The 14968-nt window shown below is 39.4% G+C and overlaps 1 protein-coding gene across 1 annotated transcript in view; it reads left to right on the top strand.

Moving 5' to 3' along the window:
• LOC103267340 (nuclear body protein SP140-like) overlaps nt 1-14968 on the top strand; it is a gene marked incomplete at its 5' end in the record, with an annotated part of 86860 nt that overhangs the window by 25933 nt on the left and 45959 nt on the right. The window contains 4 exons of the mRNA XM_021716003.1: nt 3251-3331; nt 3958-4041; nt 4827-4904; nt 10855-10944. Of these exons, the coding sequence (XP_021571678.1) occupies nt 3251-3331; nt 3958-4041; nt 4827-4904; nt 10855-10944 (333 nt within the window). The remainder of the gene's footprint in view (nt 1-3250; nt 3332-3957; nt 4042-4826; nt 4905-10854; nt 10945-14968) is intronic.

Genomic DNA, 14968 nt, shown 5'->3' with positions numbered 1-14968 from the left:
AACAAAAGCAAAGAAAGGGAAGATGGAGAATGTAGATGGAGTCATTAGATGAAGGGGGATCTGAGTGATTGTGCATTTAATCTAAATTGACACAGAATCCAATGTCACCAAATTGGAATGTATTATCGGGGAAGAAAGGTAATTTTCTTTTTTTGTTTAAGATTTGTATTTATCTATTATTATTGTTAGTACTTTATTTTATTTTAAAGATGTGGGGTACAAGTCAGGAATATGTACATAAGTAGTCTGCATGCAGGTGAAGTTTGGGCCTCTGACTGGTCCTCACTTCCCTTGGTTTAGGATCAGGTACCCTTAGTGATGCTATGTACCCTTCCCTGCCCTGGCAGTGTCCTGCTACTGACAATCCCTCTCTTATAGTATTGTGATAAATATTCAGAACCCACTTATGAATGAGAACATGTGTTATTCATTTCTTTGTTCCTGTGATAGATCACTGAGTGTGATGGACTCTAATACATCTATCCAGTTTGCTGCAAAGTCCATATATTTGTCCTTCTTTATGGCTGTGTAATATTCTATCATGTATATGTACCACATTTTCTTTATCCAGTCCACTTTTGATTTGCAGCAGGGTTGGTTCTATGTTTTTGCTACTGTGAATAGTGCTGCAATAAACATGCATGTGCAAAAATCTCTTTTGTAGAATGATTTGAGTTCTCCAGGTATATTCCCAGAAAGGGAATTGCTGGGTTGTATGGAAGTTCAATTTATAGGTTTTTTTTAATTGCCACACTGTTTTCCATAGAGTTTGAACTAGTTTGCACTCCCACCAACTGTGTAGAAGAGTTCCCTCTTCACTGCACTTGCAGTACCCTTCGTTGTTTTTTGTTTGATTGATTGATTTTGTATTTTTATTATTTGTTCTTATTTTTTTTTTCTTTTAAATGTGTGGGGTACAATTCAGGGTTAGGTGAACAAATGTTTATTGTGCAGGTACCCTTGTTGATGAGGTATGCCATCCCCTGGCAGTTTCCCACTACTGCCAATCCCTTTCATATAGTATTATGATAGATGTTCAAGGTCCACTTATGAATGAGAACATGTGATACTCAGTTCTTTTGTTTCTGTGATAGATCACTAAGTATTATAGGCTCTAAGTCCATTCAAGTTGTTGCGAGGTTCATAATTTATGACTGCATAATATTCCATCATGTATATGTACCACGTATTTTTTATCCAGTCATCTTTCAATGGCGGCATGGTTCGTTTCATGTTTTTGATTTATTAATGATGGCCATTCTTATCAGAATTAGGTGGTATCTCAGTGTGGTTTTGTTTCCATTTCTTTGATGATTAGTGAGGCTGAGCATTTTTTCATGTATCTGTTGACTGGATGTCTTCCTTTGAGAAATGTCTATTCATGCCTTTTGCCCACTTTTTAGTATGGCTGTTTGTTTACTTTCCTTTCCACTTATTTGAGTTCCTTGTAGATCCTGGATGTCAGGCCTTTGTCAGATATACAGTTACCAGATATTTTTTCTCATTCTTTGGGCTGTCTCCCTCCTTTCTTGATGGTTTCTATTTCTGTGCAAAAGCTTTTCATTTTAATGAGGTCCCACTTGTCTATCTTATCTTTCATAGCATATCCTTTTTGAGTATGATCAAGAATTGATTGCCTACTCCAATGTGCATAAGGGTGTCTCCTGCGTTTTCTTCTAAGAATCTTATAGTTTGAGGTTTTGTGTTTAGGTCTTTGATCCATTTATAGTTGATTTTTGTATATAATGATAGGTAGGGGTCCTGTTTCATTCTTTTGCATGTGGTCAGCCAGTTTTCCCAGCATCATTTGCTAAACAAGGTCTTCTCTCCCCAGTGGTTGTTATTGATGGCTTTGTCAAAGATGAGTTCGTTTGCAGATTGGGTTTTTGCTTCTAGAATCCCTATCCTCTTCCGTTGGTCTATATGCCTGTTCTTGTAAAAATACCAGGCTATTTTGATTATTGTAGCCTTAAAGCAAAGTTTAAAGTCTGGAAGTGTGAAACCTCCCACTTTGTTCCTTTTGCTGAGGATTGTTTTAGCTATTTGTGCTCATTTTTGTTTCCATAAGAATTTGTGTACTGTCATTTTCAGGTCTGAGAAAAAAAGATGTCGGTAATTTGATAGGGATTGCTTTGAATCCCTAGATTGCCTTGGGTAGGATGGACATCTTGACAATACTGAGTCTGCCAATCCATGAGCATGGAATGTTTTTCCATTTGTTAGTGTCGTCCTTGATTTCTCTGAGCAGCATTTTGTAGTTCTCATTGTAAGGTCTTTCACTTCTCTGGCTAGGTGAATGCCAAGGTATGTGTGTTTGCTTGTTTGTTTGGCTAATGTGGATGGGTTGTTCTTATTTGATTCTCTGTCTGCTTGTTGCTGATATATAGAAATGCAAACGTCTTTTGCACATTTTTGTAACCCAAGATTTTACCAAAGTCTTTTGCAGTGCGAGGAGGCTTTTGGCAGATTCTTAGGGTTTTCAAGGTATAAAATGGTATCATCCACAAAGATGGCTATCTTAACTTTCTCTTTTCCCGTTTGGATACCGCTGATTTTTTTCTCTTGCCTGATTGCTCTGGCTAGGACTTCCAGCACTATGTTGAACAGGAGGGGCTTTTCCATGGTTTAAACATGTAAGCCTGGGCCCCACAAAGACAACTGGCAAACAAATGCAAAGGGACCAGTTCTCTAATTGGATAACATGTCTTTTTATTTGGCTTTTTAAAATTCAGTAGATTAGGGGATTCAAATAGTTTTTGGTTATACAGTTGCATTGTACAGTGGTAAAGAAATCCGAGTCTTAAGTGTACCCACCATCCCACCTGTACACATTTTACCTGATGGGTGATTTTCATCCCTCCACCCCTTTTCCTTCTCCACCTTCTGAGTCTCCAGTATCCATAATATCATTCTCTATACCTTTACAGATCCTTAGTTTGGCTTCCACTTACAAGTTAGATCACACAGTGTTTGATTTTCTGTTCCTGTGTTCGTTCAGTTAGGATGATGTTCTTCAATTCCATCCAAGTTGCTGCAAAAGACATGATTTCATGTTTTTGATAGCTGAATAGTATTATAGTGATGCCGTGATGGTTACTGAAGCAATGTTAACCTTCAGGTCAGGTTTTTTGGGCAATGGGAACATTCCAGTTTCTCAGATTTTTTTGGTTTTCTCACTACTCATTTTCTTGCTGTGATCCCTTCTTGGACATGAATCAAGACACCTGAGGAATTTCATTCCTTTCTGCAGAGGACAGCAATGTCTGTCATGACAAGTCTGATAGAGAGGAGCTTCAGGAAACCTTGAGTTCCCCGCCAGAGCATGGGCCAGGTAAGGAAGGAGAGGATCGCTCTCCCTGATGTGCAGGGTGTCAGGAGGCCGAGATGGTTGTCTGAGGTTGGTCAAAGATCAGGATGACCAGGGTCACCACACAGGAGATCCCCAGAGGCTTGCAGATTCCTGGGAGAGTAAGTCAAGGCCCCAAATTAGGAGACTCTTATTCAACAAAAGTATTTCAGTAACAAGGGCAGAAAAAAGCAGATAGAAAAGGTAGAATTGGTGCTTGCAATGCAAGAGATCTAGAAGAATAGAACCAGAAAGAAAAACAGAGACACAATGGGAAATGGGATAAAGGACACTGAGGAACAACTGGGAAGAAAAAGAATGGGAATTTCAGAGAGTCAAGGAGATGGACAGTGCGGCATGACATAGAAACAGCTTGTGTGGTGACCAAAAAATGAGGAGAAAGAAAGTAGCAGAGGGTGACAGGAAGAAAAACAGGCAGAGCAAGACTCTAGGATGGCTCAGGCGAGGTACTTGGAGCAAGCTTGTATTGATTCTAAGGTGAAGTTCACCTAAGCACGGAACACCAGGATTCAGCAGGAACGCACTGAGGTCTGTTCTGTGGTCACTGTGAGGTCACTGGGTTAGTTGATCATTTTCCTGTTTCTCTTCAGTTTCTTCTGAGCAAGTAGCTCTCCATGGAACTAATGGAGAAGATGCCGAAGAGATACCCAAAGGGCCACCATGTGGTGAGGGAGGTAATTATGATTTAAATGACTGACAACTTGATGAAATGTTTTGGCCTGTCTGGACACAAGGAACACTTTCTTTCCTTCTCTCCCCACTACCTCATACAACACGAGCACACTGTTGTTCAACCTCTGATTGTTTTCCCCAGGTGTGTGTGAGGCAAGGACAAATGGATGGGCTAGGTTTTTTAAAAAGGGTCTCCTGAGTGAAAAAGTTAAGGGTGCAGAGTAATAAAAATGTATGGAGGCACTAAATAGAGTTTCCCAAGTGGGTCCAATTTTATTTAAATGAATATGGAATTGACATCCTACCAGGATAGCTTTTGAGAAGAGAAAGATGCTTTTAAAACTTACCTACCAGGGATTATATAGGAACAGTGAAATACTGTGTAGAGGAGAGACAAAGTAGAAGTGAGTTAAAAGAACAAACAGGTAAATAATGGGCAACAAGTAAAGAACATCATGGAGAAAGAAGAAGACAGAAATGCAAATGTAAAGAGATGATAAAGTAAGGGAGAGTAAGTCCGGTTAAAGAAATACACACGTGGCTTCATGGTACAGATGCAGCAATGTTGAAGGTGGGGTTAGAGGGAGAAAAAGAGAAGAAGAGAGCAGGAGAGAGGGGAAGGGGGCCCACCAAGGTACTTAAAGGTTTGGAGCAAAATTCAGTTGGTGCAAACTTCATTCCCAGGGAGCAGTTTTTTAACCTGAATATCAGAGTTCAGTAAAATCACATCCAGGTAGGTGTCCAGGTCACTGCCAATTGTCTGTCATGTTCCTCTTTGTCTCTTCAGTGTCTAGAGAATTTGCTTTACAAATAGGTGAAGAAAAATCAGAAGAAATGCCTGAGTTACTAGTTTATAATAGAGAAGGTAATTAGGACTTAAATTACTTATTATCTAATTAAGACTTTATTTTCGGGTCAACACCTATTTTTTCATCTCCTTCCCTGTTTTCCTATCCATCTATCTGCCCATCCATCCATCCATCCATTCAACCATCCATTCATCCTCATCTACACACACAAACAGACCATGCCCAACTTTTGCCTGCTTTTCTTGGGAGACACAGCAGGAAATAATGAGCTTAGAATGGTTAGTTTCCCTGCGCATAGAACATAGGTAAAAAGAGAGAGAGAATGGAGAATGTATTAATAGATGGAGTCATTCAATTAAGGGAAACTCAAGTGATTGCTAATTTTTACCTAAATAGACATGGAATCCCAATATCACCAGGTTGGGATGTGTTATCAGGGAGGGATAACACACATCAACCCACTTTCCCAGGGTTATGTTAAGAGCATCAACATAATGAAGACATTGCAATACAGAAAATGCAAGGGAAAGACTTCTGAGATGCACCTGGGAAGAGAAAGGGTGTCTGCTCATTTGTTAGAGCAAAAAATGAGATCTTTGATGATATGGGAGAAAGATGTGACAGGATATATAGAAAGACTAAACTTGAAAATTTTAGATTTATATTTTAAGTTGAAAAATTACAAAGTCAACTGGAGAAAACAGAGACTGGGAAATAAACACCATGGAAGAAAGGAGATAAACTCAGTCATCAAACCAGGTCCAGAATTTAAAAGGTAGAAAAAAATGATATTAAGAGAAAAACATAGAAGGGAAATGCTAGAAGACAGCAATGGTCAGGGAAAGGCACACAAATTACACAGAGAGAAAAAGATACTGGAGAATGAGTGAAAAGTCGGTAGAGGTGCCAACTGTTTACATGGAAGAGAGAATATTTTGGGACATTGTACCCATTGTGGAAAGAGTCACTGGACAGAGACAAGTTCTGGCCCAAGGATGAAGCATGTTAGCAGTGAGTTTTCAGATTATAGTTTCCCCAAATATCAAAGTGGTATCTCAGAGGTAATCAACCTGCCCAAGCCTTCTTTGATCAAAACAGAATAATAGTTATTTATTTAATCAAGAGTGATCTTCAAAACACTTTATAAGTACTACAGGAAGTTACATGGGTATAACAACCTTGATCCTTTTAAATCTCAGTTTTCCTAAGTAATCAAAACCTATAAATATAACATAGGAATCATTTTGACAAATGTAGAATCTTTGTTTCTTAAGCTAGTGACTAAAAATGCAAAGAAAGGCCAGACTCGGTGGTTCAGCCTGTAATCCCAGCACTTTGGGGGGACTAGGTGAGTGGAATGCCTGAGCCCACGGGTTCAAGACCCGCCTGGGCAACTTGACAAGACCTCATCTCTACAATAAATCAAAAATTAACTGGGCGTGGTAGCGCGCGCCTGTAGTTCCAGCTACTTGGAAGACTGAGACGGAAGGATTGCCAAAGCCCAGCAGGTCGAGGCTGCAGTGGCCGGGAGCAACCACTGCACTCCAGTCTGGGTGACAGAGTGAGACTTCAACTCAAAAAATATTAAAAAATAAAATAAAATAAAAATGCAAAGAAGAACCTTCTGCGATGCCATTGCTTCTTCTTATAGGAGTCAAACTTGATGAAAAGGTTACTTGAAACAGTGTGTTCAGGGTCATGAGTGGACATTATATTGTAGAGGAAAAATGAAACAAGAAAACTAATACCTTAAGCAGGAGAGTATATTACTCTTAGCAACAGCATGAAAACTTCCCTGATTACACTAGAAAATTTAGACATATCAAGAAAAGTCAAGCATCCCAAATCAAGTTATGCTGGATAAAAACATTGCTTTTTTAGACCTTCAAATTAAACATTTCTACACTAGGCCACAACAGCAGTTAGAATCACAAGAAAAAAGTTACAGGAGATGCTGAAAAAGTAAAAGGAGAGAATTATTATCCCAGGCTTTCTCAAAAGGAGAAAAAGCTGAAAGCCATAAGATACAACAAAAGTGAAACTTTGAGATGTGAATCTGAAAAGGTGGTGTGTAGGGGTGGGGGTGGGAGAGTGGTCTCAGTCTGTAGCGGTTGCCCAGGCTGGAGTGAGGTGGCATGATCAGGGCTCACCACAATTTCAACTTCCTGGGCTCAGGCAATCTTTCTGCCTCAGCCTACCCAATAGTTGGGAGTACAGATATGCGACCTTAAACCTGGCTAATTTGTAGAGATGCTGAATCACTGTGTTGCCCAGGCTGGGAGAGCAGTTTTCTTTCTTTCTCTCTCCCTCTCTCCCTCTCTCCCTCTTCCCCTACTTCCTCCCTCCCTCTTCCCTCACTTCCTCCCTCCCTCCCTTTCTTCCTTCCTTTTTTCAAAACAGTCTACAGAATTAAAAACCAAAGCCTCTCGTAATTTTAATAAGCGCAAATCTATACCTTAAAGAAAACTTTGTTTTACCATAGGAGACCAATCTGAGGAAGACTAATAATTCATTTTTGATTATAGCCAATTTAATCACATATAAAACTTCTTTCATAAATTTTCTTTTGTGAACCTTTTTCATGACTTCCATGCATCTATGACATGTTTAGGATTTTTGATTTACTCTATATGCTATCTTTTTAAAACAACCAGACATTTTACTTTAGGACAAAAATTTACCATATAAGATTCTTTCTCAAACAAAACTATTCTCTTTTTAATAATATTTTATTGGAAAAATACATCATCATATTTATAACTTTTTTCACACTTCTTACTGGTTTCTTTCTACCTTTTTTAATGAAATAAATAACAAGTAAATACAAACTTCCAAACACACACACACAGAACAAGATAAAGATCTTATGGTTTTTACCTCAGAATTCAAGTCATGAGATAGTAATGCAAACTCACCACTTTGTTAAACAGAGCTGGATTTAAATTATTTTGACAACATTGGGACCTGCTCATGTGGCTAAACTTTGTTCTGAGAGGAATCCCATGAAAGCAATGAACCAAAATTTTGGTTAAGCAGATTCCATGGCAGTTTGATTTATCAAAATTTCTTTTACTTTTTTTGGCCTCAGCTTTAAATGAGTTTTAATGTTTACATTTTATCTAGAACTGGTTGAACTGTGTAAATAAAAAAATTTTTTAAAAGCAATCTTCAGGTAGCCTTGAATTAGTAGTAGCAGAAACAGTGAGTATTATCTCAACACCAGTAGCTTAATAATAGCAGTTTCAAAGCAGGCAGAAGAGAAAAGAGAAATACATAGAGAGCTTTAGAAAATTTTGCCAAACTCTGAGGTTGCAGGATAAAAGTTTGCGCTGTGAATTTTTAAATAATAACTTGCCCATCAGTTTCAAATGTGCAAAAGAACAGAACATAATATATAATTAGCTGAAGTCTCAGAAAACCTGGCATGCCTTTTAACTTTTCAGGTTTTTATTTTATTTAAGTTTTATTTATAACCCCCCCAATGTACCTGGCATTCCTGTGTTGTCACATGTCCCCTCTGTCCTTACCCCTCCCTCCCTATCAGTCCCCAGTGAGTGTCGATCCCTCCCTTGACTAATATGGTTAATGGTTAAGGCTCACTTATGAGAGGGAACATGCGGTATTCAGTTGTTTTTGTGACAGTTCATTTAGGAACTAAGTGAAATGTACCACATTTTCTCCCATCCAATTTGCTGCTTCATGACTTTGCTTTTCCTTATGACTGCATAATACTCCATGGTGTATATGTACCACATTTTCTTTATCTAGTCCACTTTTGATGAACAATAGTGTTGGTTCCATGTTTTTGCTATTGTGAATAGCGTGGCAATAAACATGCATGTGCAGGTGTCTTTTTTGTAGAACGATTTATGTTCCTCTGGGCATTTTCCCAGCAGAGGGATTACTGGATCATATGGAAGGTCACATTGATTTTTGTAGTCCGAGTCTTTCTTTACCAAAGTTATTTATAACTGCCAAGAGGCTGTTGACAGACTCTGTAGGGTTTTCAAGGTATAAAATCATATCATCTGCAAAGAGGGACAGTTTTACTTCCTCTTGTCATATTTGGATATCCCTAATTACCTTCTCTTGCCTGATTGCTCTGGTTAGGACTTCAAGCACTATGTTGAACAGGATAGGCTCTTCCATGTTTTTAAACATGTAAGCCTGGGTCCTACAAAGACAATTGACAAGCACATGCAAATGAACTGGTTCTCTTTGGATAATATGTTTTTTTTTTTCCGCTTTTAAACAATTCAGTAGCTTTAGAGGGCTCAAATAGTTTTTGGTCATATAGTTGCATTGTACAGCGGCAAAGTATGGGCTTTAAGTACCCACCACCCCACCTGGGCACATTGTATCTGTTGGGTGATTTTTTGTCTCTCTATCCTTCCCCCTTTCCCTTTTTTAAGTCTCCAATGTCCACAATATAATTCCCTATATCTTTGCAGGTCCTTAGTTGAGCTCTCACTTATAAGTGAGATTATGCAGTGTTTACTTTTTTTATACCTGAGTTAGTTCACTTAGGATGATGTTCTCCATTCCATCCAAGTTGCTGCAGAAGACATGATTTCATGTTTTTGATAGCTGAATAGTATTCCAGTGATGTAGTGATGGTTTGGAGCAAAGTTAACCTTCAGGTCAGGTTGTTTGGGCCAGGGGGACATTTCAGTTTCTCAAGCTTTCTTGGTTTTCTCATTACTCATTTTCTTGCTGTGATGCCTTCTTGGTCATGGATCGAGACATCTGAGGGATTTCATTCCTTTATGCAGTGGACAGCAATGTCAATCATTGCACGTGTGATGTAACAGAGCCTCAGGAAGCCTTGAACTCCCCGTCAGGATGTAGGCCAGGTAAGAAAGGGGAGGACTGCTCTCCCTGCTGTGCAGGGTTTCAAAAGGCAAAATTCAGAGTTGCTGTTTTCTGATGCATCTTACTCTAAGCACTCTATGCAGTTAAAAGATTCAGTATGTTCAGAAACCCAGCAATTCACACAAATGTACCTAAGTGCATGTTATAGTAGAAATATAGACAAACACAGAAAAAGATGAGGTCTCTCATGACTATTAACAGTAAAAACTTGAATTTACAACTATTCACATTTCATCTGTCTTAGAGAATAAAAAGTTATTATTATTCTGTTTGTTACTATTATTATTTTGTCCCTATCTGTAGAAAGCCCCCAAAAGAAACATGTTCCTTCAGATCCACTACTCTCAAATCTAAATTCTAATTTTTGTCAAATATTTTCCATTATTTTACTGTCTTATATATTAATTATTCAAAGGATTTTGGCAAACAAGATATCATTTCTTTTCCACAACTATAAATTTAGGTGAAAAGATTGTTGCTTATTCCTATTTTAAAGATGAGGAAGTAGAAGCACAGAAGTGTGTAAGTTCTTTTACCAGGTCAAAGTAGTCAAGCAAGAGCATGACCAGCATCCCCAATGACTCACTGTGGTGATGGCTGTGTGAGGTTGGCTGAGGATCAGGGGGCCAGTGTCCCCAAGCAGAGTTCACACAATTAACTCTGGAAGCTTGCAGGTTCCCAGAAGAGTGAGCCCAGCACCAGGAGACTCTAGTTCAAAAAAAGTATTTCAGTGGCAAGAGCAGGAAAACAGCAGAAAGAAAAGGTCCAATTGGTGCCGGTGATGCAAGAGATCAAGAAGAATGGAACCAGAAAGAAAAACACAGACACTAGTAGGACATGTGAAAGAGGACACTGAAGAAAAACAGAGAAGAAATTTCAGAGCCAAGGAGACGTTCTGCATGAGGTAGAACAGCAGCATGTGTTGACCAAAAAATGAGAAGGAGAAAGAAAGTAGCAGAGGGATGACAAGAAGAAAAACAGGAAGAGCAAGGCTCTAGGAAGCCCCAGGCAAGGTCCTTGGAGCAACCATATATTTATTTCAAGGAGAAGCTCACTTGAGCATGGAACACCAGAATTCTGCAGGAGCACACTGTTCTGTCATCACTGTGTCTGGTTAATCATTGTTCTGTTTCTCTTCAGTTTCCTGTGAGCAAGTAGCTCTCCAACAATCTAATGGAGAAGATGTTGACGAGATACCCAAATGGCCACCAGGTGATGGGGAAGGTAATTATGATTTAAATGACTGATTACTTCTCTAAATCTGTATACAAGAAATACTTCCCTTCCTTCTCTCTCCACCACCCCCTATGACACAAACACATTTTTGTTCAGCCTGTGGTTTTTTTCCTCAGGTGTGTGGAAGGCAAGGAAGAAAGGGGGACTGAGTCCTTTAAAGGGGGGTTCCTGGGTGGAGAACTTCAGGGTGAAAAGTAAAAGAAATGTAGATTACAGGCAGCAAATGGAGTTGTCCAAGGGAGTCCAATTATATTTTAGTGAATTTGGATTCTACATCCTTCCAGGATAAGGTTTGAGGAGAGGAAGATACTTTTAAACTGACCTGCCAGGGATTATATAGGAACAATGGAATACTGTGTATTGGAGAGACAAAGCAGAAGTGACTTAAAAGAATAAACCAGCCGGGTTCGGTGGCTCAACCTGTAATCCCGCGCTTTGGGAGGCCGAGGTGAGTGGATTGCCTGAGCCTGTGGGTTCAAGGCCTGCCTGGGCAACTTGGCAAGACCTCACCTCTACAATAAATCAAAAAATCAGCCGGGCGTGGTGGCGTGTGCCTGTAATTCCGGCTACTCCGAAGGCTGAGGCGGAAGGATCGCCGGAGCCCAGCAGGTCGAGGCTACGGGGGCCGGGAGCGGCCACTGTACTCCAGTCTGGGTGACTGAGACTCCAACTCAAAATATAAATAATAGATAAACCGTGAGATAATGGGTAAAGAGGTAAAGAACATCATGGAGAAAGAAGAAGACAGAAATGCAAAGAGAAGGTAAAGTCAAGGAAAGTAAGTTCAGTCAAAGAAATCCACACATAGCCTTCATAGTACAGATGAGCAATGTGTGAAGGTGGGGTTAATGGGAGAAAAAGAGAAGGAAAAACCTGGTGAAAAGGATACTTATCATAACTTACACAGATCATTTATGATATGTGTGGGCTTTTTGTGTCCTATTCGCTCTTTTAAAAGTAACCAGGCATTTCACTTTAGAACAAAAACTTACTATGCAAGATTCTTTCTCATACAAAATTATTCTTTTTTATAATTTCTTTTTTGCCAAAAATACACCATCATATCCATAACTTTTCTTCACATCCTCACTTACTGGTTTCTTTCTGCCTTCTTTTATACATAACTTTTGAATACAAACATCTAAACACGTATGAGGGGGGACCCAAAAAACCCTGGAATTTTTAAATAAAAAATTGTGTATTTATTCTTACATGTTTAAACCTCAGTCACCTTCAAAGTACTCTTCATTTGATACAATATACCTATTAAGACACCTTTCCACTACTCAAAACAGTTTTTGAACTTGTTAATTTTGATGCCTTTTAGTGCTTCTGCTGTTGTTTTTTTTTTTTTTCACCTCTTCCACATCAGCAAACCATTTTCCTTTGAGGACTTTTTTCATCCGGAAAAAAAAAAAAAAGTTGCTTGGGGTTGAGGTGAATAGGGAAGGCAGGGCATGGGGGACAGTCTGTTTTGGGTTAAAAACTGCAGAGCACTCAGTGTGGTATGGGCAGGTGTGTTTGTAAATCACCCATCATGAAATGGGCAAGCGGTTGAAAGAATCTCTTCCCAGAAAATTCACTGAAGCCAAACACAGCCTTTCCCAACAATGCTAGCTGGTACACTGATGCCAATGGGTTACTAGAACACTAACCTAGTGGAGGAAACCTGTACTAGAAGGAGCCCACTCTCCAAAAGATAATTCTGTTTTTGTTTGTGTTCCCTCTTGTACACACACACACACACACAATGATCTTACAGTTTTTACCTTGGAATTCTAGCTATGAGATAGCGATGCAGACTTAACACTGTGTTAAACATAGCTGGAATTATTTTCGACAACATTGGGACCTGTTCACATGACTAAACTTTATTTTTCCCGACAGGTAATCCCATGAAGGCTGGGAACCAAAATTTTGGGTAAAGCAGTTTCCATGGCAGTTTGATTTTTAAAAGTCTCTTTTATCCTTTTTTTGTTTCAGCTTTAAATGAGTTTCAATGTTTACCTTTTAGCTATCACTGGCTGAACTGTATAAATAAAAACACAATCTCCGGGTAGTTTCGAATTAGTAGTATCATAAACAGTGCGTTTTATCTCAACACCAGTAACTTAATAACAGCAGATTCAAAGCAGGCAAAAAAGAAAAGAGGGGCATAGATAGAAACCTTTAGAAGATTCTTCTTAGTTGTGTCCTGGCAGGCTAATAATTTGAGCTTTGAATTTTTTTGCCATCAGTTCTTTTTTTCTGAGTTGGAGTCTCACTGTTGCCCAAGCTGGAGTGCTGTGGCACACTCACAGCCACCCCAGCATCGACCTGCTGGGCTAAGGCGATCCTTCTGCCTCACCCTTCCAAGTAGCCGGAACTACAGGTACGTGCTACTACACCCGGCTAATTTTTGATTTATTGTAGAGACAAGGTCTCGCCAAGTTGCCCAGGCTGTGTGCACAAAAACAGGCTGTAATATATAACCAGCCTGAGTTCCAGAAAACCTGGCATGCCTTTGAACTTTTTGTGTTTTTAAACATGTAAGCTTGGGTCCAACAAAGACATCTGACAAACAGATGCAAGTGAACTGGTTCTCAAATTAGGTAACATGTCTTTTAATTAATTAGTTAAGTTAATAAATTATTTATTTATTGAGACAGGGTCTCACTCTTTCATCCAGGCTGGAATGCAGTGGCACAATCATAACTCACTGCAGCCTCAGCCTCCTTGGCTCAAGCAATCCTCTTGCCTCAGACTCCCAAGTAGCTAGCTAGGACTACAGGTACATGCCCAGCTAATTTTTTTTTTTTTTTTAGTAAAGAGGAGTCTTGCTATGTTGCTCAAGCTGGTCCTAGACTCATGTGATCCTCCTACCTTGACCTCCCCAACTGCTGGAATTATAGGCATGAGCCACTGCACCCAGCCAGTAACATGTTTTTAAACATGCAAGCCTGGAGCTCATAAAGACAAATGACAGACAAATGCAAACAGGTTACCCCAGTCAAATACAGGAAAATATCCATATGGAGGGGAAGGGACTTCCCAGTTGTACACACTGGAGCAACTTACCCTATTTCCAAATAAAATTCACCACTTAGAGAGGTTTGTCAGTTCCTTGCTCCAATGTCTGTGTGCTAAGGCACTGGAGCAGCTGGTGCCATTGCAGGCAGTTGAGGGGGAGAAAAAGTCTAGAAAGTCAAAGAGAAACACAGTGCCTTCATAATATAGCAATAAAAAATGTATACATGATTTTAAAAAAAGACCACCACTTAATATCAAACAAAAAGCTGAATTAAGGGACAGTTGTGTTTGTTGGTCACAATTTCTCTGAACAAGTATTCATATTGTAGAGTGTTTGAGACTGTGTGGAGTTTAGGGATTGGTGGGCTTTCAGAAGTGGAATTGGTTAACAGTGAAGGCAGAACTGGATTGTAGCTCTGGTACCAATTGGTTGACTTTCCAAAGCATGAGGAAGTGAATAGTTGGCTGGCTTTCAGAGGCCTATATGCAGCTCAGAAGCTATCATCGAGTAGTTGGGATGATTCTAGTTCTTATTTGTTCATGCGGCCAAAGAATAATGGATTTTCCTAGGAGTGTAGACACTTTTAATTCTCAGCTTGCCCTTTAGGAATTGCCTTATGCAAAGCTGCAAGAGGTACCAACAAGTATTGCCCACATCCAAAATATCTTTTCTTGAAGGAGACACTGGAAACAAAATCCTAAGATTCCTCTTCATCTAGTGAGAGTTACAGAGTTGCTGGATTGAAGTGTTATGCCTGTGAAGGATGACAAAAGAAAGAGAAAGTTAATTGAATGGCAAAAGCTGTTGAGTATTTCCAATTAGCAATAGAATTATACTGCATGCAACACTATTTAAAGGTGACCGAAGTACAAGATCTCAAGAAGCTTGGACTAATGTAGTCATCTGCAATTGCTTTTGAGGCAACTAGAATAAGCTGTGGCTACTTGCAATGGACCTTTCATGTCTGTCATGTTTTGAACTAATATCCCTAGGGTATGGCCT

This window comes from Carlito syrichta, unplaced genomic scaffold, assembly GCF_000164805.1.
Source record: "Carlito syrichta isolate Samal-C Ts95f unplaced genomic scaffold, Tarsius_syrichta-2.0.1 Scaffold308105, whole genome shotgun sequence".
NCBI classification, from domain to species: domain Eukaryota; kingdom Metazoa; phylum Chordata; class Mammalia; order Primates; family Tarsiidae; genus Carlito; species Carlito syrichta.
Note: the sequence above shows the minus strand (reverse complement) of the source record. Positions and strands in the feature narration are given on the sequence as shown.